This window comes from Heloderma suspectum, chromosome 17, assembly GCF_057233095.1.
Source record: "Heloderma suspectum isolate Gila_16-S chromosome 17, 16-S_ref, whole genome shotgun sequence".
Lineage (NCBI taxonomy): Eukaryota > Metazoa > Chordata > Lepidosauria > Squamata > Helodermatidae > Heloderma > Heloderma suspectum.
The window spans coordinates 6,768,967-6,794,921 of NC_139474.1; the positions used below are offsets into that span (position 1 = coordinate 6,768,967).

Below are 25,955 nucleotides of genomic sequence, written 5' to 3' on the forward strand. Positions count from 1 at the left end.
TGGGCAAGTAAGACCTATTCGCCTTACCAAAGACGTGCTCCTGGTCGGGACGAAAACTCCTGGAACCGGTTTGCTGATATGGATCGACAGCTGCCTGAAATTTTTGGACTGCCCTTGGAGGCTGTCACAATGAGCTCCTGCATTTCCAAATTTGCCACTACACCACTGTGTGCGCGTGTGTGTTTCAATCCAGCTGGGTGTGTGGACATTTCTGTTGGGCGGGGGGGGAGATACACTGAAGGCGCTTAGGGAAGGCTAATGGGTAATGTTGGGTCGCTAAGGGAGTGTACAAGGGATCTGTCCATGAGGGCTGAGTTGAGAGGGTGAAGCTTCCATAGAGTATCATGTTTTGAAACCTAAAATGTTTCGTGTTTGAGTGGAAAAGATTTTTAACACCCCTACGTTTTTTCTCAGACGTCCAACTGAAATTCCCCTGCCTTCCTCTCAGCTGCACTGTTTTTGGGTCCCAGTTGAAGGCTGTCCATCTTACAAGGTTGTACAATCTCAGAAGGGGGCATGGCTCTGTCACAAAGGGCTTCGGAATTTGCCACCGCACTACTGCACACCATCGCCCGTTTTGCATGCCTCCTCTCTCCCTGCAAGACGCACGCGCTCCGTCTTTCGGATCCCCCTTCCTTCAGGTCTTGCCAGCCTGTCAAGAGGGTACGGAAATACCGAACGCCACACAGCCGATCTGAGGATGCGGACCAGACCGCGTCATCCACCAGGAGCTGACCTATGGCTATACGGGAGTTGATTCTGACACCAAGACACTCACCACAAAGCAAGGACAGGGGCACAGGAATGAACGGAAGCCAAGACATTTTATAAAAGCTAGTTTGATTGAATTCCTAGTGTGATGGCATGGCACGGACCACCTCCGGCTCTCCCAGGGGACAGCGAGGGCTGGCTGTACTCAGAAGGGCCTGTTGCCGTGCCTTATTTTGGCGGGAGGCTGAGGGGTGCGGGGCGGGGGGGGGCTCAGCATGCGGAGAGGAAGGGCCAGGGCCTCAGGTTTTCCAGAAGTGAGCGTCGGCACGCGCCAGGTCCAGGAGGTGCTGCTCCAAGACTTCAGCGTCTTCGGGGAAGCGGTCACGGAAGGAACTGATCAGCCCCGCTGCATTGCCGCTGTATTGCACTAACGCAACATCCTCTCCTGGAGATGGGGAAGGGGAGACAAAGTGAGTGGGTACCCCCCACCTTTCTAGCTACACTAGAAACTGGCAACCGGACCCCCTGTGGCCCAACCAGCTTGCCATTTGGCTTCAGGACACCCTTGTTCCACACCCGTCCTCGGCTTTCTCATGAGCCGAGACACAAGGAAAGAAGTGATTAATGCCCCTGCTCTCCAGTATGAAGAGACAGAGAGAGAGAGAGAGAGAGAGAGACTGTTCAACTGGCAGAGTAAAAAAATATAGATCCTGCCATTTGGGAACTAAGGGCATTGCTGAGCACAAGGTAGTTGTAGGGGCATCAAGGAGATCATCCATAATATGGGCTAGGTCCTAACAATATCCAGGAAGACATCTCCTAGATTCTAGAGGCTCTGATTTCTTCCTGGAAGGAGCCCACATTTATTTATTTATTCATTTCATTTCATTTCTATATGGCCCAATAGCCAAAGCTCCCCGGCCGGTTCACAAAAATTATAACCAACATGCGCAGGATGAAACTATATAAAATATAAAAGCATTAAAACCACAATATAACAATACAACCAGAATAAAACCTGGCAGCAATGCAGAGATTTAAAAATTATTGTGTCTTTCATAGTTTTTAACCTCAGAAGCCACCTTGGCCGTGTTCGCATGTAACACCACGTCCATGCTCCTCTTTAATGTAGAAAAGCAGGCTTTAACTCAATGGGGCTGTTCACACGGAGATGGTTGAGAGATATGGAGCGTGCAGGGGCAGAAGGACTTGAACACTCAGCATTTTCCAAGCAAGGACCCAACGTTACACCCTCTCGGGTCCCACACACTCCACCAAACCTCTTTTAACTGTCCTGCTCCTGGGAGAGAAAACTAGCAAGGAGCACTGAACATGCAAGAGTCCTGCAATATATTACTTCCCCCGCCCCCTCAAAAGCACCGGGATTGGAGAGCCCTGGTAAAACCAAGCACTGTGACTGGCTAGTGCCAGTCAGAAAACTACACCTCTGTTTTCTTTATATGGAGAGCTTGGGAGAAATGTATCCGTTTTTGGAGACACACTGACTGGGTTCACACAACCCGCTAACCCACACTCAACCACTGTTTTGAACCGTGGGTTGCTAGTTGAACCATGGGTTAGCATGTTGTCTGAACACAGCACCGTTTCCGCAGGAAGGGTGATTGTCTTGTCTGAACACAGCCAGGGTGGCTTGTTAACCATGCAGTGTGGCTTGGTAACTACCATGAACAACCCAACAACAAACCATGGGTTCTCAAGGTGGCTTGTTCAAGAAAATATGCCACACTGCATGGTTTACAAGCTACCCTGTCTGCGTTCAGACAACACACTAACCCACGATTCAACAAACAGCCCACAGTTCAACAACCCACACTGAACCACTGAGTGTGGGTTAGCGTGTGGTGTGAACAGTCCCAATATGTTTGATAGTGAAATAATTCAGTTTTAAAGATACTGTACGTGTAGGCTTTAATGCAAATAAACTTATTAAAAGTGCGATTTCCTTTCAAATCATGTTATATCTTTTTTTAAAGGAAGACGTCTGTGATAACTGAAATTTTTAAATGTATAAATATTCCAATTAAAAATTTTAAAATTGGGTATTTTAAATTTAAAAAATGATCCATTCTTAGTCCACCTGGACCACTAGGAACGTTCACCTAACTGAGGAATCAGTTAAGCCAGATAATACACAGCAGCCAAGAAACCGTAAGACCCGTTGATAGTCCTAGCATCAAACAGTGTGCTGTTTGGTTTTAATTTTTGTGAACCGCCCAGATAGCTTCGGCTATTGGGCGGTATAGAAATGGAATTGAATGAAATGGAATGGAATGGAATGAATGAATAAATAGCTAGCTAGCTAGCATCCTTACCTTCCAGACGGGTGTTCGCTTGCACAAACAGCTTCCGTGCTTCTTTGCGCAGTAGCACAGTGTGACGCAGGCTGAGGAAGTGTTCAGGTTCTTCATCCGTCACCGCAGAGTACGCATCGTAGAGCGCACGCCCTCCCACCACATCCGCCGTGGACTTCAGCACCTTTAAGAGGGACAAACTCCGGCTGAGATGGAGGCAGGACAGTATCGCCCCATCCCAAACCTCTTCCGCGTGACCTGGCTCCGCCAACCCGCCCTTACTCTGCTCTCCAAACAATAAAGCATCCCTCCTGCCATAGGAATACACACCTTATCAACCTCCTTCTCACGTGTCTCCCATTTTAAACTTCCTCTTGCGAACTTCCCAGTTTTTACTATCTGTTCTTATTTTTCTGGGCTCTACTGAAGAGCACTGGTTAATTTGAGGGCTGCCAGATTTAATCAGGAGATCAATCAACTAAAGAGGAGTTGATTAATTGATGGCACTCAGAGTCAATGACGCCGATAAAGTTTTCAGGCTGTTTTGTTTCTGGCATGTTACTGTGGCAGAGAAACGCAAGAAGAAATGGTAACATTCCCCTCAGCCCAATTAATGGCCTTCCTTTCTACAATGGATGGGAGCTTTCGTTGAGAGAAGGACAGATAGAGTCATCTCCTTGGGGGCCCACCCCCTTCCCCCTCCATCTTACTGCTGCTTACCTGCAACTTGCGGAGGAAGCGTTCCAGAGCAGGTTTCCCAACGCTGGCGATCTTGCTGCGGTCCAGCGACACAACCGCGTCGGGTTTACCGTCTGCTCCCGTGGTATGGCGCAGTGACACCAGCCCCTTGCCTGCCTCCAGGAGAACCCTCAGGATGACAAAGCGGGCCTGCATGTGAGCCTGGCACGGGAAGACGGAACAGGAGATGGTGTCAGGAGAGGCGGGGGGCCTCGCCGGGACCCTGGGATCTTTGCTCTCCATCCCACCCATGAGGACACACATGTTTTCGCCATGCCGGATCCAATCAAGGGTCCATTTGGCCTGCAATCCTATTTCCAACGAGCAGGGAGACACGTATCGAAATCCCCACCCACCCAGTGAACTGAATGGTCAGATTTGCAGGCTGCTCCAATGGCCTCCCTCCTTCCCTTGTTTGCCCAAATTATAGAGCTCACCTCCAACTGAGGGGCTGAAACCCACTTTAAAATGAGGTTTCAAGCCCCCGGTTGAAGGTAAAGTATGGTTTGGCCCGAGCAAGGAAGGGGAGGGAGGGAGAGAGCCTGTAAGCCCATGACATGCTTCTGATCTTCCAGACCAGCCCAACCTGGTGATCTCCAGATCTTGGAACAACAACTCCAATCATTCTTGACCATTGGCCATGCTGCTAGGGGCTGATGAGAGTTGTAGTTCAAAAACATCTGGAGGGCACCAGGTTGGGGAAAGCTGATCCTGACCATGGGGTTTATTTATTTATTTATTCATTCATTCATTCCATTTCATTTCATTTCTATACCACCCAATAGCTAAAGCTTTCTGGGCAGTTCACAAAAATTTGGAAAAAAAAGTTTGGAAGGACATCTGAACTCACCAAAGTTCAAACTTTGCCAACTTTGGCAAAAAAAAAAGTTTGGAAGGACATCTGAACTCACCAAAGTTCAAACTTTGCCAACTTTGGCAAAAAAAAAGTTTGGAAGGACATCTGAACTCACCCACCATCTCTCACCATCTCTCCTTACTCCGTAAGGCAGGGGTGGGCAAAAATTAGATCTCCAGATGTTCTGGGCTCGATGGTCTTATAGGGGGGTTGGACTCTATAGTCTTATAGGCCCCTCCTAAACCGACTATTCTAAGATTCAATGATCCCAGCATTCATAAGAACATCAGGAGAGCCCTGCTGGATCAGACCCAGGGTCCATCCAGTCCAGCATTCTGTTCACACAGTGGCCAACCAGCTGCTCCAATGGGAAACCCACAAGCAGGACAGGAGTGCAACAGAACCCTCCCACCCATGTTCCCCAGCAACTGGGGTACATAGGCTCACTGCCTCCGGTACCCACAATTTGCATCCCAAAGCACTTCCAAAACAGGCCGTATAATCAGAACAACAGCAGCCCATCAATCCTTTGGGGAGAGACCCCTCTACGTTTGAAGGACCAGAACTCTATTTCACCGATGCTCCTTTACCTGTCGCCATGTTCCAGACTCTGGCGTGTAGAACTCTAGCGCCAGCAGCCCAGCACGCACCATGTTCAGCCAGTTAATGTAGATCACATCCTCGGCATCTTCACCATTCAATTCAAAGATCCTGTGGAGGAGGGAAGGAAGACGATGACCAAGGCAAAAAGGGGTGGGATGGATTCGAGCCGCTGCCACATATAAACACAATTTAATCTACAAAGCGCTCTACACATCTTTAGTGCATTCTTCCTCGAGTCAGGGAACGAGACAATTATTCCCATTTTACAGATGGGAAAAACTGAGGCGGGAGGGGTGCCTCTCCTAAAGCTAGGCAGGGAGTCCGCAGCCAAAACCAGACTCGAACCCAGCTCTTTCCGACTGAAACTGGACTTTTCTAGCCACTGGGCAACATCAGGGCTCAATGAGACACGTCAGCAGTGATACGCAAAAGGTTTACATGCAGCCACATAGCGGCCTCCCCTGCCCCGAAGAAATTTTTACAGAGGGCTCAAAATGAAGCACAGACAAGGGAAAATTTGGATCTGCAAAGCGGATAAGGCATGAATAATCCCCTTCCCTTTTCAAGCCTCTGCATCTCTAAGATTAAACTTAACAGCCAAGATCATTCTGGAGTCAAACGTCTTGCCTAAAATTTAGATTATCTGAAATATGCCCCCAGCTACCCCTCCTGTGTTTTTCCACTTTATCTGCTAATAGCTCCCCACATCCCTGCTAACAAGGGATGTCGCATGCAAATGAGTTTGGATTTCTATGGATCGCACCTGAGGATTTGCAGACTTGTTTTGGGGGGGATTTGTGCAACAGCGCACGTGCGCTCGTGCAAATGAGCGCATGTGGAACAAAATTCTCATGCATCCCCACCCACCCACCCTCCCTGGATTCCATCAATGAGCAGGCAACAGAAGGAAAGATGCTTGACAATCCACAAAACTACAGGCAGAATGGATTTAACGAGATCCGTACTTCCCGACTGCTAACTCGGGCACTCACCCCAACACCTCCTTGTTCAGGCAGAGGTAAAGCCCCACACACTCTGCCCGACACTCCTCGTAACTTGATGCGACACTCGAAAACTTGCTGTCCCAGGTCTCGCCGCCTCGGTACCAGCTCCGAATCTGCAGGGGGCAGAAAAATATTCATAGAATCATAGAACAATAGGGTTGGAAGGGGCCTCTAAGACCATGGAGTCCAACGCCCTGCTCAATGCTAGAATCCAAGTCAGAGCATCCCTGGCAGATGGCTGTCCAGCCTCGTCAAGAAGGCCTCCAGTGTGGGAGAGCCCACCGCCTCCCTAGGTCATCGGTTCCATTGCTGTATCGCTCTAACACTTAGGGAGTTTCTCCTGATGTTCACCCGGAATCTGGCTTCCTGTCACTTGAGCCCATTCTGAGTCCTGCACTCTGGGATGGTTGAGAAGAGATCCTGGCCTTCCTCTCTGACAACCTTTCAAGTACTTGAAGAGCGCTCTCCTGTCTCCCCTCAGTCTTCCCTTCTCAAGGCTAAACATGCCCAGTTCTTTCAGTCTCTCCTCATAGGGCTTTGTTTCCAGGCCCCTGATCGTCTTTGTTGCCCTCCTCTGAACCTTTTCTGGTTTGTCCGCATCCTTCTTAACGTGTGGTGCCCAGATGAGGCCTAACCAGGGCTGAGTAGAGCAGAACTAGTACTTCACGTGATTTGGAAGCTATGCTTCTATTAATGCAGCCCCAAATAGCATTTGCCTTTTTTGCAGCCACATCACATTGTTGGCTCATATTCAGCTTGTGATTTACAACGATTCCAAGATCCTTCTTGCTTGCAGTATTGTTGAGCCAAGTTCCCCCCATCTTCCTAGGTGCAGAACTTGGCATGTTATCCCTATTAAATGTCATTCTGTTGTGATTTGCTTTAGCCTCTTTGACAGGGTAACTTAGGGCAGGCATACTAAGAGGCTGATATTTGAGGGGAAGGGCATCATAGGAATTCTACACTTTTAAAGTGGGGGGGGAAGAGGGGGAAAGCTGCGTTTCACATCACGTAATCACATTACCCATGCAAGTTATACAAATCATTAGAGTTCATTCTGCTATCAGGCATGGGGAAAAGCTGAAAGCTATGCAAGGGGGCTGATTTCTCCCCGCACAACCCTCCCACCCCCCACCCCCTCACCACCACCACATAAGTCCTTCTCACTCCAGATTTGGGGATTTGAGGCCATGCATTTTCAAACGCCTCTGTTGCGCCATAAGGGCTAGAAACTTGATCTCTCTGTGTAAAAGAGAAGCAAGCTACGATTCCCAGGGTGCTTCCAGATAGGCTGCTCCCAGCGCTACCAATGAAAAGACACCCTGAAGCTACTCCGTCTTTCCCTCCTTAACAGATTTTCTTAGGTTAAAAAAAAAAAAAAAAGCAGCGTTGGGAAAACATGGGGGGGGTTACAAATGGAAGACGCGCTCATCTGGATCCCCTGTAGAATTCTGTGACTGAGGCACAGCTACTGCACAATAAAGGTCTGGTCTGTTTAGTATGCGGAACTCTAGATCTGATACCAGGTTCTCCGCTTGAGTGGGGCAACGTCAGGAGCACAGACAATAAGACGGTCTGCTAATACTATGGCGGTGCTCGGGTGAGGAAGAAAAAAGTGGCCTGGTAAACAAGGGGACAAAGTTCTTCAAGGAACCATTCAGACTTCTAACACATGCACACACACACACCCCACTCCTCACCTGTTCTCCTGTCTCTGGGTTGATCACTGCCTCCCGGTCAAAGTTGAAGGCTCCCAGGTCGTCCTGCCAGAGAGAAGAGACCCAAAGAGAGCTTCAAAACCTCAGGGCAACTCCAGGCAGCGACCTTGTGCTCACTGGGGCAGCCAATTTATTTGAAAGATTTCTCCATGGCCTTTCAGAGCATACTGTCCTCACAAGACAGTTTACAAAAGGTTCACACATGCTCACCCATGCACTCTGGGGTGCCCAACGTGGCACCCACAGGCACCTCCAATGGCACCCGCACAGCTCTTCCCTCCCTGCCCCTTCAAAAAAAAATGTTTTTAATAAAAAATGGAAAAACAGGGGAGAGGGGAGAGAAATGCCAAGGCTGGAGGCCGGGAATGGGGAGAAACAGCAAGGTAAAAGGGGGAGTGGGAGAGAAAGAGCAAGGCTAGGGGCTGGGAGGGGGAAACAGCACGGCAAAGGGGTACAGGGATGAGAAAGAGGGAGGCTAGAAGGTAGGACAGGGAGAGAAACAGCCAAGTAAGGAGATGGGGGAGAAAAACAGCGAGGCTAGAAGCTGAGAGTGGAAAGAAACAGCAAGGTAAAGGGGGGAGTAGGAGAGAAAGAGAAAGAGCAAGGCTAGGGGCTCGGAAGGGAGAGAAAGAAGAAGGCTAGGGCCAGAGACGGGAGAGAAACAGTGAGGCTAGAGGCTGGGAATGGGGAGAAACAGCCAGGTAAAGGGGAGAATGGGAGAGAAAGAGCAAGGCTAGGAAAGGGGAGAAATAAGGAAAGATGATGGGGGGGAGAAATAAGGAAAGATGATGGGGGGGAGAAATAGCGAGGCTAGAGGCTGCACGGGGAGTGAGAGAGAGCATGCACAGGGGAAAGGTCTGTACGGATGGAAGATTATCGCCGCACTGGACCAGACGAGGGAGAAACACACCCAGCTGTGCTACGCGTGCATGGGTCCAAGCCTGGCACACTGCCCACCAGAGTGTGAAACCCACAAGCACAGCCGTCCCAGAAGAGGCTGACCTGGACAAAGAGCTTGCCACTGCCATGGCCCAGGAGTTCATGGAGCCCAACTTGCACCTCGAAGGAAGGCCCCTTCCACATGATGTACAGATCCTGCAAGAGACAAAGACACCTCGTCTCCAGCCACGGAAGCACCTGCGCCCCGCTGAACCTCCCCCTGGGTTTCGTGGCCTGCTCAAGCGACCGGGTCCCGGCCTCTCCTTTCTTGGAGGTGAAGACCTGCGCTATCCAGAGAAGAACTCATGTATTCCTCCATCTTCCTCTCTTTTTTTAAATACCACCCTTCAATATATCTGGGTGGCTTAGAAAAGTCAAAATAAGAGTAAAAATACAGCAAGACGCCAGCAAGGTCATAAAAAGGAGTGGGATAAAAGCCACAGGAGAAATCTGAGATAAAAATGGATTTCATCGGAGCGTCGGAAGCGTACAGGAGCTGTCGGTCCACACAGCTTGGTACTGCCTGTCTCAGGGGCTGGCAACTCGTGGACCTCCAGGTGTTTCGGCCTAGAAGTCTCAGCAGCCCTCACCATTGGCTACGCTGGCCCAGAGCAGGCCAGAACATCTGGTGGGCCACAACACCATGTTTACAACATCGACCTCAGTAACATCTGCTGAGAGATCAGCGATAAGGGACTCCCGTGTTAGCGCCAACAAGAAAAACCCCAGGGAGGGGCCTGTAGCTCAGTGGTAGAGTGTGCAGGAGGTCCCAGGTTCGAATTCCGGCATCTCCAGGTGGGACAGGAAAAACTCCTGTTGAAAACCCTGGAGAGCCACCGCCAATCGCTGTTGACAATACCAATGAACCGGTGGTCTGACTTGGTTTACGGTAGCTCCCCACGTCCGTATGAATCCCCAGACTTGTGTGCGTGCGGCCCCCTGACGCTGCCTAATGTGGCGCCCGGGGCCAAAAAGGTGGCGCTCCCGACTTATAAAGATACATACAACGCACCAGCGTGCACACATCCGTCTTCCTTGCAGCTTTTAGGGGACTATGATTGAAAAGGGTGAAAAATAAACAAACGGTTTTGGCCGAGGCCCCATAAGGCCTCCTTCCAACCTGGCCCTTCTGTTTTGGCCCCGTGAGGCCTCCTTCCAGCACGGCCTCCTTCCGTAAGACCAAGGCCCTTCCATTTCGGCCGAGGCCCCGTAAGGCCTCCTTCCACCACAGCTCTTCCGTTTCGGCCGAGGTCCCATAAGGCCTCGTTCCAACAGGCCTCATCTTTCCCCCTTTCCCCCCTCCTTCCACGGCAAACTCCCCCACCTTGTCCTCCTCTGCAAGGAACGTCAGCTTCTCCTTCTGCGTGGAATACGCCACCGCCAGCACGTTACCCAGCGAGACGTTCTTGAAGCCGTCCGTCTGGCGGATGTCATCGTCTAGGAAGGGGGAGAAGTGCATGTGATGCGCTCGCTGAGTTCTGCAAGGCTATGTAAGCAGCCAGGGGAAGGCAGGAATCCTTCCTGACGCCACCCTTCGGCCCCCAAACGAAGTAACCACCAACCGCTGCGGAACTCCTCACACCAATGTCTTTTATTAAAAGGAACAAGAATGAAAAGGAACAAGAAGCCCAGACCAGGATGTTCTAGGCAGGCCTCGGTGTGGTCCATGCCTGAATGGGACCTGGGAGCCAGCCAAGTGTAAAGCAAAATTAAAATGCCCATGGCCATCGATTCCAATGTGAGGGGACTTTGCAGCTCTGCAGCAGAGAGGGAAAGGTACTCTGCACATGCTCACAGGCACTCTTTGTAACTACCCCACAAGCTCCAGGGCAGAGCCTTGCCACTCCAACCAATTGCCCATCGGCCATGTTGGCTAGGAATGATGGGTGTTGTAGTCCAACACATCCAGAGGCCTCCATATTGGGAAAGGTTGGCTTGAAACAATTCAGGTAAGACAGCTCGGGACGTTTGCCATCTTTAACACTGCATCTTCCCCCGCAAAACCCTTACAGTAGGGGCCAGCAACAGACAGTCCCTGCCCCAAAGGTGGTATTGTGCAGAAACAAAAGCTGAGACGACGGGACTTGGCAGCAGGCCCGTTTGGAAAGGGGACCCGCGGCCAAGCTAGGAGCCAAACGGGGCCTTACAATTTGGGATATTGATGCCGGCAGGAATCCCGCTCCCAGCGAAGGTCAGCACATCGAGCGAGGTGAAGTCGGGCTTGAGGAAAGTGTCTTTCTCGAAGGCCCGAGGCCAAGGCAGCTCCTCCAGTAGACGCTCTGCTGCTGCCACCAGCCGAGAAAACTTCGCACTCATGGCCTTGTTCACAACAGCCACAAATCCTGAAAAAGGGAGACACGGTAACTGCCAGGTGGACAAGCCCTAAAATGGGAGACATGGTAACTGCCAGGCGGCCAAGCCCTAAAATGGGAGACACGGTAACTGCCAGGCAGCCAAGCCCTAAAATGGGAGACAAGGTAACTGCCGGGCGACCAAAGGCTAAAATGGGAGACATGGTAACTGCCGGGCGACCAAGGGACTGGTGATGTAGGGACATATCACCAGTACCCTACATCTCACCAATACCTCTTAGCTGTCTTGCTTTCTTGAAGCTTTAGCCTATGAAATATCACTCGGAATTGACTCCTGCCAAATTCATTGGGGCTTGTTGCATCACAGGGTACAAAATACTTTCCTTGGCAGGGCAGACCCTGTACCGCTTGTCTGGGGAAAGCCAAGAACTTTGCTTGGTTTGGAGATGTGTCCCTCCCCCAGCCTCCCTCTCCCCACTAAGGTTGGGGGGACAGCCCAGACCCCAAATACCCCATAGCAAAGCAGAATGGTACCTTCAAATTCCCCCCGGGAACCGTAGGGATCTCGGTAGCTTTCAATGAAACCAATATAGCTGTGAACATTAAAAAAGGAAGAATAAAAGCAGGAAAGGTCTTTAGCATGGATAAATGCCAAGCAAGCCCCCCCCCCCCCCCGCCAGACACAGACACAGACACACACACACACACACACACACACACACACACACCAGACAGGAAAAAAACAAGGTTTCTATAATTCTCAGGAAGGGGCAAAAAAAAAATAAAAAATCCCAACTTCTCATTTATGCTGATGGGATGTAAGCTAGCAGCGACCGACCGAGAATGAGATCTGGAGGTTGTGGTGAAATACTAGATGAAAATGTCAACCCAGGCTGTCGCTACTGTGAAAAAGGCAAATTCCGTGTTGGGCACAGTCAGGAAAGGAACTGAAAATACAAATCTATTGTGCAACTATGCTTAAGACTACCGTGTACAGTTCTGATCACTGTAGCTCAGAAAGGATATTGGAGAGCTGGAAAAAGTGCAGAAAAGGGCAACTGATCAAGGGGCTGGAGCAACTCCCCTATGAGAGAAGGTTACAACAGCTCGGATGTTTAGCTTGGAGAAAAGGCGAGCGAGGGGAGACATGACAGAGGTGTACAAAATCACACCTGGTGTGGAGAGAGTGGAGAGGGAGAATTCCCTCGCTCATAATCCTAGAACCCAATGGGGTCCTCCCATGAAGCTGATGGGTGGGAGCTTTCAGGACAGATAAAAGGACATCTCCAACAGTGCGGAGGCAAATGATGGAATTCGCTACCCCAAGATGTCATGATGGTCACCAAGTTGGATGGCTTTCAAAGGGGCTGGACTAATTCCTGGAGGAGGAGGAGGCCACCAATGGCTACTAGTCCTGATGGCTCTGTGCTGCCTCCAGTATCAGCGGCAGTCTGCCTATGTGCGCTGGTTGCTGGGGAACATGGGTGGGAGGGTGCTCATGCCCTGCTTGTGGGTTCCTGGCCAGCAGCTGGTCGGCCGCTGTGTGAACAGAATGCTGGACTAGATGGACCCTGGGTCTGATCAAGCAGAGCTCTTACGTTCTCAGTGACTTCTCAGCGCTCTGCCCCAGCCATGCATTCCCCCAGAGGCCAAATACGCTCAGTGTGGATTAACAAAAGGATGGATCTGTACAGCAGACGATAGATCTGTACAGGCTGAGGCGCACCTCTCTACGATAGGCCCCTTGTCGTGAATCCAGCAGCGGGAGCCTTCCTTGTGGGCCGTGATAGAGCCCTGCGTGAAACTGGTGATGTAGTGGGCCAACATCTCTGCCTGGGCAGGGTTGGCTGCGTGTTTCTGGCGGGGGAAGACATGAAAGTCCGAAGTCAGGCCAAACCCACGTCTACTGACTTGCCCCAGCCCCAAATCCTGCCCCCTGCGTTCCCCTCGCCCCCACCGCTATGACGAGGCTGAGCCCATGACACAGGTTTGCAGGAGCGGAAGCAGCACCACCAAAAGAAACGCAGAAGCACCAGCCACAACATTCGTCTTCTAGAGAAGTCTCCGCTGTTGTTAAACAAAAGGAAAAGCCAAGCCTCTAGCCCTCATGGTTAAGAATATATGCTTGGAAGAGCACAGGCTGATGCCTGCTGAAGTCTCAGGGCCAAAGCAGACATTAGTCTACTACAAGGGTGTAGGAAACGCTTTCAGCCCAAGGGCCAAATTCAGTTTCAGAGAAGCTGGGGGGGGGGGGGGCTGCATTCCAGTGGTGGGCGATGCCAGGGCAAAGGGGGCGGGGCCAAATATGCCCACATATTGTCGTTTCAAGCTCTTCCTGCCAGGAACGAAGCCATCAGAGAGCCATTTCAACGTTTTAGAATGGAGGGAAAACTGCACAAAAGCCAGGAAACCACCAAATAATCAGTGGTTCGGGGAAGGGGGTGGGGCCAGGGGAAGGGTCATGGCCTTCTGGGGAACGCCAGAGGGCTGGATTTGGCCCATGGGCCCGAGGTCCCACACCCCTGCCCTATTAGATGTGCGGCTGCCTCCAAAAATGGCAGCGGTGTGTTTATAGCTCCCTCCCCTCCCTCCTCCCTCCCTCCCTCTGCAACATCTAGAACTTAACTTGCGCCATGATACCAATTGCTTGCCTGCACTCCCCGCTGCTAGCTGCCATCAGCGGGAGCGGGGAAGGAAGGACATCCCAGTGCAAGGCAAGCTCTACTAGATGCTGCAGGACACAGGTACAGGGGCCTAAACACACGGCTGCCATTTTCACCAGCAGCTGCAGACTTAGCGTAAAGCGGCCCTCGCAAGCCAGGGGGACGGTGGAAGCAAGGTTTCCAGTGGTTTGGGGTGGGGAATGAGGTCAGTGTAGTTCTTTTCCCCTTCCCTACGACTCACAAAAAAGCAGAATTAAGCAAAAGCAATCCTGCAAGTGGGCTCCGTTAGCATAATTGTTTAAACAGGCTGCATCGTTCCGCTTTCCCTGCGGCAGGATCTGGACACACACGCACACCCCCGCATGTGGATGAAGCCATGATAAGGCCACCTCTTCCTCTGTCAAACCTTGGGAGTCACAGAGGTCATTATCATAGTCATAGAATCATAGGGTTGGAAGGGGCCTGCAAGACCATCGAGTCCAACCACCTGCTCAATGCAGGAAGCCTGATTCCCAGGCGGTCTCCCATCCAAGTACTAACCAGGGCTGACCCTGCTTAGCTGCCGAGATCGGGCGCATCCAGCCCTTTGCTCATGGACGCGTCCATCCCAGATCCTGGACCAAGCTCTGACTTTGGGTAATTTGGATTAGCAGGGGGGGGGGTGAGGAGGAGGGGATAGCCATCCTTCACCTGGGCTTTCCGCAAATTCTCCACGACTCTCTCCAGCAACGGGGAGTAATCGCCTAGTGTCACCGTGAACACGCAGCCACCAAACTGGAAACATTTAGCCTTGGCAGTCATCTCGGTGTCAAGCTGAGAATCTGGGCGAAAGAGATGCAGGCATTAAGACTCAAGGCCCGGGTGAGGCGGTTTAAATTTTAGCGCTTCGTAAAAATTCTTCACATCACGGGGCGTTTTCAGGTGGTGGTTTTATTCCGATGCTGTTTTAACCATTTAAGAGATTTCATGTCTACATTTTATTTTTATACTTTGCAGTTTGAACTTGGATTTGTGCGGTAAGCAGAGAACAGTTTGTCGATGGGCGTTACAGAAATGGTGTACGTAAATAAAATAAAATAGAATAAATAAGGAACTTGTAGGAACAGGTCGATGCCAAGAATGGGCCACAGCCAACAGAAGGACTCTGGGTGTTAGGTGGGGGCAAGTTACTATATCTTGTCACAGAAAGTGTCTCATTCATTCATACATATATCGCCTTTCTTCCATTATGTAACTAAAGGGGGAGCTGAAAGCTTTTTTCCCTCTTCCCTCCCCATTCTTTTTTCCTTGTGTGTCATGTCTTTTTAGAATTCGTAAGCCTGCACATCAGGGACTGTCTTGCATTACTGATTACATGCAAGCCACTCTGGGTTTCTTTCTGGCTGAGGAGCAGTATAAAAAGACTTCAAATAAATAAATTAAATAAGCAGGTACACATGGGGTGGGAGTGGGCATTCACAGGTGGTCTCCCATCCAGGCACTGACCATATCCAGACCTGTGTAACTTTAGCAAGGAGGCTGCATCATTTGCCCTCAGAACGTTCCCTTCCCCAGCCTGGTCACCTGGAGGAGATTCTAAGTCACTACAGGCGACTAGGCAAACGGTTGTTTATTAGTCTGTGCCAAGGGGGAAGGATCTTTCCATTTTTTAACTTATTTATTTATTTATTTATTTATTTCTATACCGCCCAATAGCCGAAGCTCTCTGGGCGGTTCACAAAAACTAAAACCAAACAACACACAATAAAACAATTTAAAATATATAGAACATTAAAACCACAATATAACAATACAACCACAATAAAACCTAGCAGCAGTACAGGAGTTTAAAATACAGATTTAAAACAGCAAAGATAAAAATTTAGAAAGCTAAAATGCCTGGGAAAATAAAAAGGTCTTCACCTGGCGCCGAAAGGAGTACAATGTAGGCGCCAGGCGAACCTCACTAGGGAGCTCATTCCAGAGCCGGGGTGCCACAACAGAAAAAGCCCTCCTCCTAGTAGCCACCCGCCTCACTTCCTTTGGCAGGGGCTCACGGAGAAGGGCTGCTGATGATGATCTTAAGGTCCGGGCAGGCACATATGGGAGGAGGCGATTAATATAAGGGGGTGCCTTGTATAGAATAGATATTTTAAGCAGCGTGTTTCAAAATGCACAAAGTATTTCTTATCTTAGCAGGTATGGTATCTCTGCAACATTATTCCCCTACGTGTCGTCATTGGGCCAGACAGCCGAGAGTGCTTACCGTCTAAAAGCACCGAAGCCAGGCGAACCTCGTAGCTCGTTTTGCCGTCTACCTCTGTCTTAAAAAGCCTTGTGTTGTAAGCGCTGATGTTCTGGAGAAGGATTTAAAGAAAAGGGGCTGGGCTTGAGAATCAAAGGGAGATGCCTTCTACCAGATCAGACACTTGGTCCATATAGCCCAGTAACGTCTTTTCTGGCTGGGAGACTCTTCAGGGTCCCAGGCAGAGGAAGGGCTTTCTGTCACCTGCAACTCGATCCTTTTAAATCAGAGATGCAGCGCCTCAGGTCCTCCTGGGGGGCCAGCAAGTTCAGGCCTTCCCCAGATGAACACGCCCCTTCCCTGACCACACCCCCTTTCCTCCAACCACCAATTATTGGGTGGTTTCCCCGTCTTTTGTGCAACTTGTTCCCTTGTTCTAAAGGGCTGACATGCCTCCCTTCAGGCTTCAAAACCAGCAGTATGATTTCTCAGCTACTATTTTTTGTGTTTCTGGCCCTGCCCCTCTTGCCTGTTGCCCCGCCCACCCCTGGAAGAACCTCTTTCGGGCTGAAAGCGGTTCTGCAACCCTGTTTAATTGGGAGAGGCTGGGATTGAACCAGGGACCTCCTGCACACAAAGGAGATGCTCTGCCCCACCGTGCTACGAACCACTTCCTCTTCTGGTTCCCTCCCAAAGGTGATGCCAACCTTTTATACCTCCGCATACACACAGAATATCTTGTTACCCCACCAAAATCCACTCACTGTTTTACATGGTTATGATTACATGCTTGCCACACCCTGGCTTCAAAGGAGCTCAAGGTGATATGAAAGGTCTCCATTCCCCATGTTATCCTCACAACAACCCTGCAGGGGGATGAGGGGTTAGGGTGAGAGGGAATGACTGGCTCACTCGATGAGCTTCCTGGCAGGGACTCAAACCCAGCCCCAATCTGACACTTCAGCCACACCACACCAGCTCTCCGACGAAGCAAGGCTCTGCAGGGGGAGCCATAAGGAAGAGTGCCCCTGAGCATGAACAGAGAGGGCCTTCCAGGCACCACTGGGTAAACTCAACACAAGTAATAACAGCAGCGAGGCCCTTCCAGGTTGGGAGGCATTACTGGCAGATGTTATTAATCCCCAGCACCTCCCTTTTTAAGGCCTCGGCACCAACTCCACAAACCTCAAGGCAGAGGTGGGCAGAAGGTAGATCTCCACATTTTGGGACGTCAACTCCAAGAAGCCCCTGCCAGCATGGCCAATGGTCAGAAATGCTGGGAGGTGAAGTCCAAAATCTCTGGCGATCTGCTTTCTGCATAACCCTGCACTAGGGCACCTAAAGAGATCCCCCCACCCCACTCCCTGAAGCCCAGCGGTCCGTATTAAACTCCTGATCCACCACCTCCTCTGGCGCCCACCCCCAGCATGGTGCAGGCCACCCCAGAGTGGCAGGAGAGTCCTTGATGCACCTGGGAGTCGAGAAAATCCTGAGCCCGCTTCGCATCTTCCATGCAGCAGTTGGCAGAGAAGTAAGTGGAGATGCCCTAGAGAGAAGAGAGAGGGGTCGGACGCTGGCCACAACAGGCTGGGCCTCGGGCCTGCTGATAAGAGCCCCCCACCCCACCCAGAGCGACGCCACCCACTCGCTTCCTCCTGCTAGAACTGGCTCCCAGATGAACACGGGGCCAGGTGGCTAGGGGGAAATACCTGGCCGCAAAGTCCCAAATGCCTTTGCAAGGGCTCCAGGGAGAACATGAGCTCTCCGCAGCGGTCCCACAGCGCCTCCATCTTGTCCGGGTGGTCTGCGAAGGCCTGGCTCGCCCACACCAGCTGTTTCAGCTTCTCCTAGGGGTTGGAAGGCCAGGAGGATAATGGGCGGACTCGGGCGGAGCCTCAGCCCATCCACCGCAGAGACTCCACCCCCTCCGCCGGCACTTCGGCCAACAGAGGCACAAGAAGAGCTCCCACTGGCCGAAGGGCGGAAGATATACGGCTCTCCCGCCTCCCGCACACCCAAACGTCCCACCCGGCAGCACGTCCCTGGCGCCTTTCCCCTCGTGCTCACCTTGGCAAGGTTGGGCACGAATTTGGTGTCACCGAAGGACTTGTAGTTGCCCATGTTGGCGTAGACAGCAGCAGCATAAACCAGGAACGCCTGCGGGCAACAACCGCCTTAAGAAATGCGTACGCAGTTCACAGCTCCGGCCTGACCCCTGCCCTGTGAATTAAGACATTGCCCCCTCCGCCTGCGCACGTTTTAAGGACGGGAAGCAGCGGAGGGTCAAGAACACGGGCCTTACGACTGGCTTATTAATATTGTCGCTAATATTTTTAGTAATTGGTCATGACTGCTGCCACGGGCTTGCTTGGCAGGTGGAGAGCCAGGGAGCGAGGAGGCCGCGGTATCTCCTGCTCCTCTCCTCATCACCACCACCGTTGTCTGGGCTGGAGCAAGCCGGTTGCATGGGCGAAGAGGAGGAGCAACTCCGGGGGGCTCTTGTCAGCGGGCCCCTGCTGGGGTGTGGGCCCTCGGCAGCTGCCCGAACATGCCTACCCTTGGCTCCAGTCCTGGACATACCGCAAAGCAGACACACACACAGACTTCCCAGTACCTGATACTCTTCATCGGAAAGACCGATCGAGCGGGCCAGCTCCCCTAACTGCGCAGGGTCCTGGGCTCGGAAGAGCCGGGAGATGAGGGCGTAGATGGCGGGCGCTTCCGGCGACGTCTGCAGTAGCACCACTAGCCCCCCGTACCAGCAAGCTCGCGAGAGGTAGTGAGCGTACAGCTTCTCTTCCGGCGACAGCAGCTGGAAGGCTTCGGCGCAGTCCAGCGTTGCAACGTCGATATCATTGGGCAGAATATACTGGGAATCCACCATCATGCCAGACTGTGGGGGGGGGGGGGGGAAGAGAGAGAGAGAGAGAGAGAGAGAGAGAGATCACGCTCAACTCACCCTCCTGGGCAAAGTTGAGCGAACGCATCCCAACCTGGCGCCTTCCAGATGTCCAACACATCTGAAGGCCACCAGGTTGCAGACGGGCCGCGCTAGACATTTCATTTATTACATTTCTATCCCGCCTCACAGCCAAAGCTCTCTGGGAGGTTCACAAAGTTTGAAAACCATTAAAAATACATCACACAAGGTGCAAAACCGTTTACGTAGGAACATATAGACAGACAGCGCACACCCAGGCAACATATAGCTAAAAAACAATTTTTAAAACCATCAACCAAAGACAATCCAGGACCCGGATAAAAACCTCGTTACATGGTGCCAAATGCCTGAGAGAAGAGGGCAGTTGCAACCTGTTTTTAATTATATGTTGTTTGCATATATTGTCTGTGTGCTTTTATGTAAATGGCTTTTAAACTTTTGATATGGTATATAATGTTTTAACTTCTGGAAACTGCCCAGAGAGCTTCCGCTATGGGGCAGTATAGAAATGTAACAAATAAATATATAAATAAACCGGGCACCGAAAAGATAACCATGTTGGTGTCAGGCAGACTTCGTCAGGGAGATTATTCCAGAAATGAAGGGCCACCACCGAGAAGGCCCTCTCCCTTGTTGCCACTTTCTGAGCCTCCCACAGAAGAGGCCCTTAGATGGTGAACACAGTGTATGGGTCGGTTCATGCCCGATATTGGCGTTTCCCCCATCCCGCAAAAATGTATCAGAGTTTGTCCTGGAGACACTTTAATCCTATGAATGGGAGTACAGTAAGTTTGCTCAGTGGCTAACATAGAATCATAGGGTTGGAAGGGGCCTACAAGACCATCGAGTCCAACCCCCTGCTCAATGCAGGAAGCCTGATTCCCAAGCAAAGGCACTTTGTCATGCCCAGTGTTCCAAATATGGAAAGCAGAGCACCCCTGGGTTGTTGATCTGCTCCTGCTTGCAGCAGAAGCCATCAAGCCACAGGGCTGAGCACGCTCGCTCGTTCACGACAACCCAGGATTTCAAAACAAAAGAAAACCTGGCTTGTCTTTCTGTGCAAACTGGGCCAATACAAACCACAAACTAAGCTGAAATTAAAACTGGGTTTCTAGAGGGAAGCAGGAATTGGGAACCAGGCTGAACCAGGGCTCTTTTCACAGGAACCAGAACAGGGCAAGAATGTGGTTTAGGCAGGCCAGGGACTTATTATTTCTTGGCTGTCTTCACATGAGGCTTTTATCGTGCTCTCGTGGTCGGTCACTCCTGGAAGTTTGCAGTCCTTTTCACGACCCTCCAGCACCTCTCCCGTCATTTTTAACCTTTATTCTGCCATTTTTTACATCACAGAAAGTGCAGTAATAAACATAAACTACCATCAAAGAGGTGGTGCATTTTGGGAATCGCGCAACATCGCAGCGCCTTCTACTGGCTGTACAAATGAAATGTATGGAACTTGTCCACAAAGGAAAGGGGCAAAAACGAAGACGGGGGGAAGCGTGTGTCGTGTGCCAAGCATAATCCCACAAAGACTCCAGAACATGAAGCCCCAGTAAGGGTGCGGGATTTTTGCTTCAAAGACAAGCCCTTTATCTTTGTAAGCCACCTTGGGAGTCTTATTTTGCTAAAGGGCAGGATGAAAATGCTATAAATAACATAAATAAAATAAAAATACCCTGAAAGCCAGCTCCTCCCAGGGCCTACTCGGAAGAAGCAAGCAGCTGCTCCTGACCCGCCTGCCAGCACCTGGCTTCCTTATCTAGGGGTGATAGAAAAGTGCAGGAAAACCAAAGAGGGCGCGGCTGGAATTAGTTCCTGCCCACGTTAGTCCCTGTAGGAAGGCTGCAAACTGTTGTAACTTCCCTGAGCATTAAGGCTTTCACAGTCGAAAGGCCAAGACGGGGTGAGCTCTTGGCCTGCTTGTCAAGAGTTTTTTCTCAGCTAGAAATCCCTGAACCTGGAGGTGGATTCAATGACACGAAGAGCATAGTTGCAAACCACGGCACTACTCTAAGGCAGGGGCCGCACCTCAGTGGTAGAGGCCTTGCTTTGCATGCCAAAGGTCCCCAGTTCGATCCGCAGCATCTCCAGGTTGGGCAGGAAAAACTCCTGCCTGAAACCCCGGAGAGCTGCTGCTGCCAGTCTGTGTTGACAATACTGGGCTAGGTGGACCCAGGGTCTGGCTCAATGAGCCAGTTGGCACATCACATATCGGGCAGCTTCCTATGTTCCTGTGTACTCTGGACATGTCCGCACCTTGCACGGACGTACAAACACACCCAGCAGGATTGGTTTTAAGTGGCATCTTTTGTGCTATACGCCCCCTATTGCGCCAAGGCAGAAACCGCCCCTTGCAAAGGCAGTTTGGCATTCAGAACTGGGGGTGTGGACAGAGTGAGGCTGCCGTTTGAGACGTATGATAGGGAAAGGATGCAATAAGGGCCTGGTTGTAGAGCCCACGCTTTGCGTGCAGGAGGCTCTGGGTTCGATTTTTTGCATCTCCACTCAAAATAAGCCCCAGGCAGTGGCATTGCTAGGCCTACACCCATGGATCCCCAAATCTGTTCCCCAGGGCCCCCAATCTGTTCCCCAGGGCCCCCAATCTGTTCCCCAGGGCCCTGAGTATCCGTCAGTGCCAATGGAGGGTTTTTCCCCTCTGTTTAATTGCCATGCAAGGGACAACCTTCAAGAGGGATTACAGCTGGGCAGAGGGGAAGAGTGAACTCTACCCTCCCACACCCATCCACCCCAAATCTTCCTCTGCATGGCAATGAAACTGGGGGGGGGGACCCTTTTCTATTAGCTTGGGGTGATCTGGGTCAGGATGCAAATGAACGCAAGAATGTAAAGGAGGGTAACGGGAGACATGACAGAGGTCTACAAAATTATGCATGGTGAGGAGAATGTGGAGAGGGAGACATTTTCCTCCCTCTCTCATAATACTAGAACCCAGTGGGGTCATCCTATGATGCTGATTGGTGGGAGATTCAGGACAGATAAAAGGAAGAACAGAAGAAGAGCCCTACTGGATCAGAGCAAGGGTCCATCTAGTCCAACATTCTGTTCACACAGTGGCCAACCGGTAAACCCACAAGCAGGGCATGAGCGCAACAGCACCCTCCTGCCCATGTTCCCCAGCAACTGGTGTACATAGGCTCACTGCCTCTGGTACAGGAGGTAGCACATAGCCATCAAGACTGGGAGCCATTGATAGCCTTCTCCTCCAGGAATTTGTCCAACCCTCTTTTAATGCCATCCAAACTGGTGGCCATCACTACGTCCTGTGGTAGCGAGTTCCACAGTTTAACTATGCGCTGCATGAAGGCGCCATAAGAGCATCCTTCCTTTGATCTCTGCCACAGAGCCACCGCATAAGGATGCTTCGTATGTTCACAGGCAGATCTTGTCACTAGATCTTTGGATCCTGGCCTGCGTGTTCCTCTACTGAAACACACACACACACACACACACACACACACCCTCAGCTACCCATCTGTTCCCAGATCTCTCCAAACCTCAAACCTAGGACCTCATATGTGCAAAGCGCATGCCCCACCATCCACAAACCACAGCGTGCCCCTGCAACCATCAGCTGCTACCCCCCATGCTATCGCGGGCACCTCCTCACCTGCTCCTTCTCTTGCTACATTCAGCTTCCTGCCACGCCCCCCCTTTCCCCCATTCATCGCTTCAAACAGGCAGACAAGCTCCCTGTGACTCAGCCAGCCACTTGCAGGATCTCCTAGCTGAGACTGATGCCTGCGTTGCTGGGAGACCGAGGCCCGCCCCTTGGTCCTTTCCCCGGGATTGGCCCTTTCCAAGCATTGTGAGCCACCTCTTTGAAGCCTGCAATACCACTCTCTTAAGGGCACAATCCTATGCGTGTTTAGACAGAAAAAAGTCCAACTCCCAGAATTCCCCAGCTGGAGTTGTAGGGCTTTTTTTTTTCTAAATAGGATTGTGCCTTAAGTCACTTGGCTAGGTTTTTAAAAAAAAATTAAACCAGTATTTCTAGCACCCCCTACTGACTTTGGGACAGATGGAATGGATGCAGCACAGTGTGGCAGGAAGTCCCGTTGATTTCAATGGGGCTTACTCCTAAGTAAGCATGCCAAGGGCTGCCTACAAATAACTTGGGAGTTATGAGCCTAAAAAACTAATACATAAATAGAAGCGGGGTGGGAAACCTACTCCAACCTCCATCAGCCCCAGCTAGCATGGCCAATGGACAGGGATGATAGGAGTGGTAGTCCAGCAACAGCCAAAGCAGAGGAGGGCAAAAAGGAGACTGCCAGACTTCAACTCCCAGGATACCTGGCCATGCTGGCAGGGGCTTCTTGGAGTTGGCCCGAAACACCTGGACATCGACCTTCCGCTCACCCCCATCCTGGCCCTGAAGCATCACTGCAGCCTGCCAGAGCTTTCCCAAGACTGCTCAGAAGCAAGACCACGAGAAAAAACCAGATCCGGTGCGATTTCATTGTCAGGCATTGATGTGTAATGCAGCCTTGTAAATAAGCCCAGGAAAGTTACTGGCCTGGATATTTTTTTTAACTAGGCTGCCAAGAGGCTAGGAGCATGGAGAAGCGGGCCACGCACCCCTTACCAGGCCAGTAAAAAAAAACAAACACCCATCTTTTCCAAACAGGCCAATGAAGGAAGGGTAGAGCCCTGGGATACAGTCAGCAGGGAAACCAAGCAGTTGGGCGGAAGAGGAGGGCTGGATACCACTATCCCGCCTCTACCAGCCCACTCACTCCTTCCCTGCGTGAAATTCCTGGTCACCTACGGTGTGCCTGGCCCTTTACAGGGTACAAGAGCCCAGGTCCCTGCCCCAAAGAGCCGACAGTCTGGCATTTATCACAGGGGAAGGGATGAATTAAGCCCCGGCAGCCTTTTCTCCCCGAATTCAAGCACGGCTTCCCAGGTGTGACACCGTTTGCTCCACATCTGGGAAAGAGGGACAGACGGAGGATCGGGGATAGGAAGGGGCACAGGGCCATGCTTTAGACCAAGACTGACCACAGCAGCGGAGGCTGGTGGCGCCGGTGTCAGTGGGGCGGTGAGTCCGCTCCGGGTTTCGGTCAGAACCAGTCAGAACTCTAAAGGAGCAGAGCAGAGGTTGCAGCCTCGGCCCCCCACCCGCCCTAGCCCGCAGAGTCAAGGGCAAGGGATCACGGGAGTTGTAGGCCAAAGCATCCGCAGGGCCACCACCTGCCAAGCCCTGCTTTGGGCCAAACCAGAGCTTTGGTCCATCTAGCTCAACTTTGTCCATGCTGAGAAAGAGTTTCAGGCAGGGATCGCTACTTGGAGATGCTGCCAGGAATCGAACCCAGGACTTCTTCCATGCAAACCACGTGCTCTACCACCCTGGGATACTGACCCACCACCCCTGTGTCCTAGGAATGAGGAAGGGGAGAGAAAATATTTGGGGAGGTGGGCTCCCCCCTGAGCTCTTTGGCACATGCAAAGCACGTGCTTCCCCCCCCAATGCACCCCCAATAATGGCTTACCTGTCCCCCCTTCCCTACCTACCTACTCATATAAGCCCCTCCCAGATTGCTACCAGCCTCAAGCCCCCTCCTCACCTGCTCCTCTGTCTCTCTTGCTCCTTCCAACTTCCTGCCACGCCCCCTGCTCTCCCCCCTCCCATTCATTCCTTTAAAACAGCCAGACACGCCCACCGGGACTTACCCAGCCAATCCAGGGCTCTGCTTTGGAGAGACTGACGCCTACGTTGCTGGGAGACCGAAGGCCCGCCCCCTACTCTCCCCCCTCCCATTCATAACTGCAAACAACCAGGCACGCCCACCGGGACTCGTCCAGCCAATCCAGGGTTCTGCTTTGGAGAGACGGATGCCTGCGTTGCTGGGAGACCGAAGGCCCGCCCTCTGATCTTTTGCTTGCCTTTCTTGCTTGCTTCCCCCCCCGCCGCCCCTTTGGGGCCTCGTGTTCTCCTTAAGGCGTTTTTTGAAATAAATTTTTTCTTGTGGATTTTAACCAGCCAAAACAAACAAAACAAACAAAAAACATTAAAAAAAAACAAAAACATCAAATATAACATTCTAAAGCCTCAGTTTCAAATATTACAATATTCTTGGAAGAAAAAAAGAGGAAAAAAATAGGTTACATGTAAACTTCAGTAAAAGCAGACCAGATATCCAAATATAAGTCCATTTCGAAGGTACGCCTATATACCACTCTTTCAAATGTTGCTAACATTGTTAAGTCTTCAATCAATTGCGTTATAGGCGGTGAGCTTTTATTTTGCCAGTATCGTAACATCAAGTCTTTTAGCAACAAGGATGCAAAAGAGCCATTTGTATTGACCATGTGTCACATCCCAAAAAACGGGTGAGTAATTTATGAGAACATTTACATCAGTAAATATAAAAGAGCTTTCCAATACAAAATTTATCCGTATGATAACTTCCTCCTGAAAGGAGGCAACTATTGGGCATTTCCAAAACATATGAATAAGAGAAGCATTGACTAAATTACACCACCAACAATTGGCTGAATTTGACAAGGCTTTATTAAAGAGATGTTGTGGCGTTCAGTAGACCCGAAGCAAACATTTTTGCTGAGTAAGACGTAACCGAAGATCCATAGAGATGTCAGATACAGGCACCAAAACTATGGTCCATTGATTAAACAAAATAGGACATTCTAATTTCTTCTTAAAGCTGCAAAGTAAGCTCCTCCCACTTCCCAACCGTGGCATTTACTCCTGAGTGTAACTCAACATGCATGAGTTTATGCAGTCTACCTATAATTCTACTCCTGAAGTTCCAAGCCCTACTTTTTTGTTCCACCTGGCTTAATGATGAAGAGTGCTGGAGAACTCGAAAGCTTGCTCACTTTGTGCAGAATTTGGGTTGGTCTCGTGTTAAACTGTGGGGCAAATCCATTCGACAAAGTCAGAAGGCGGGCA

The 25,955-nt window shown here is 51.0% G+C and overlaps 1 protein-coding gene across 4 annotated transcripts; it reads right to left on the bottom strand.

The window, feature by feature from the left end:
• Nucleotides 1–801: 801 nt before the first annotated feature.
• On the bottom strand, nt 802–24,657 carry DPP3 (dipeptidyl peptidase 3). Of its 4 annotated transcripts, none has more exons than XM_084824004.1 (18): nt 24,610–24,657; nt 18,695–18,973; nt 18,148–18,237; nt 17,790–17,927; nt 17,552–17,626; nt 16,102–16,192; nt 14,547–14,677; nt 12,920–13,050; nt 11,728–11,786; nt 11,029–11,223; nt 10,206–10,318; nt 8,945–9,037; nt 7,925–7,987; nt 6,213–6,337; nt 5,208–5,328; nt 3,744–3,923; nt 3,045–3,207; nt 802–1,156 (listed from the first exon to the last, which is right to left on the bottom strand). In XM_084824004.1, the coding sequence occupies exons 2-18, from the start codon at nt 18,965–18,967 to the stop codon at nt 1,011–1,013; spliced, it is 2,187 nt and encodes a 728-aa protein (XP_084680130.1). In that variant the 5' UTR covers nt 18,968–18,973; nt 24,610–24,657; the 3' UTR covers nt 802–1,010. The 4 variants fall into 4 exon arrangements, with proteins under 4 accessions (XP_084680130.1, XP_084680132.1, XP_084680133.1 ...); XM_084824006.1 differs by having other exon boundaries at nt 24,557–24,657; XM_084824007.1 differs by lacking the exon at nt 24,610–24,657 and adding an exon at nt 22,650–22,698.
• Between the last annotated feature and the right edge of the window lie 1,298 nt (nt 24,658–25,955).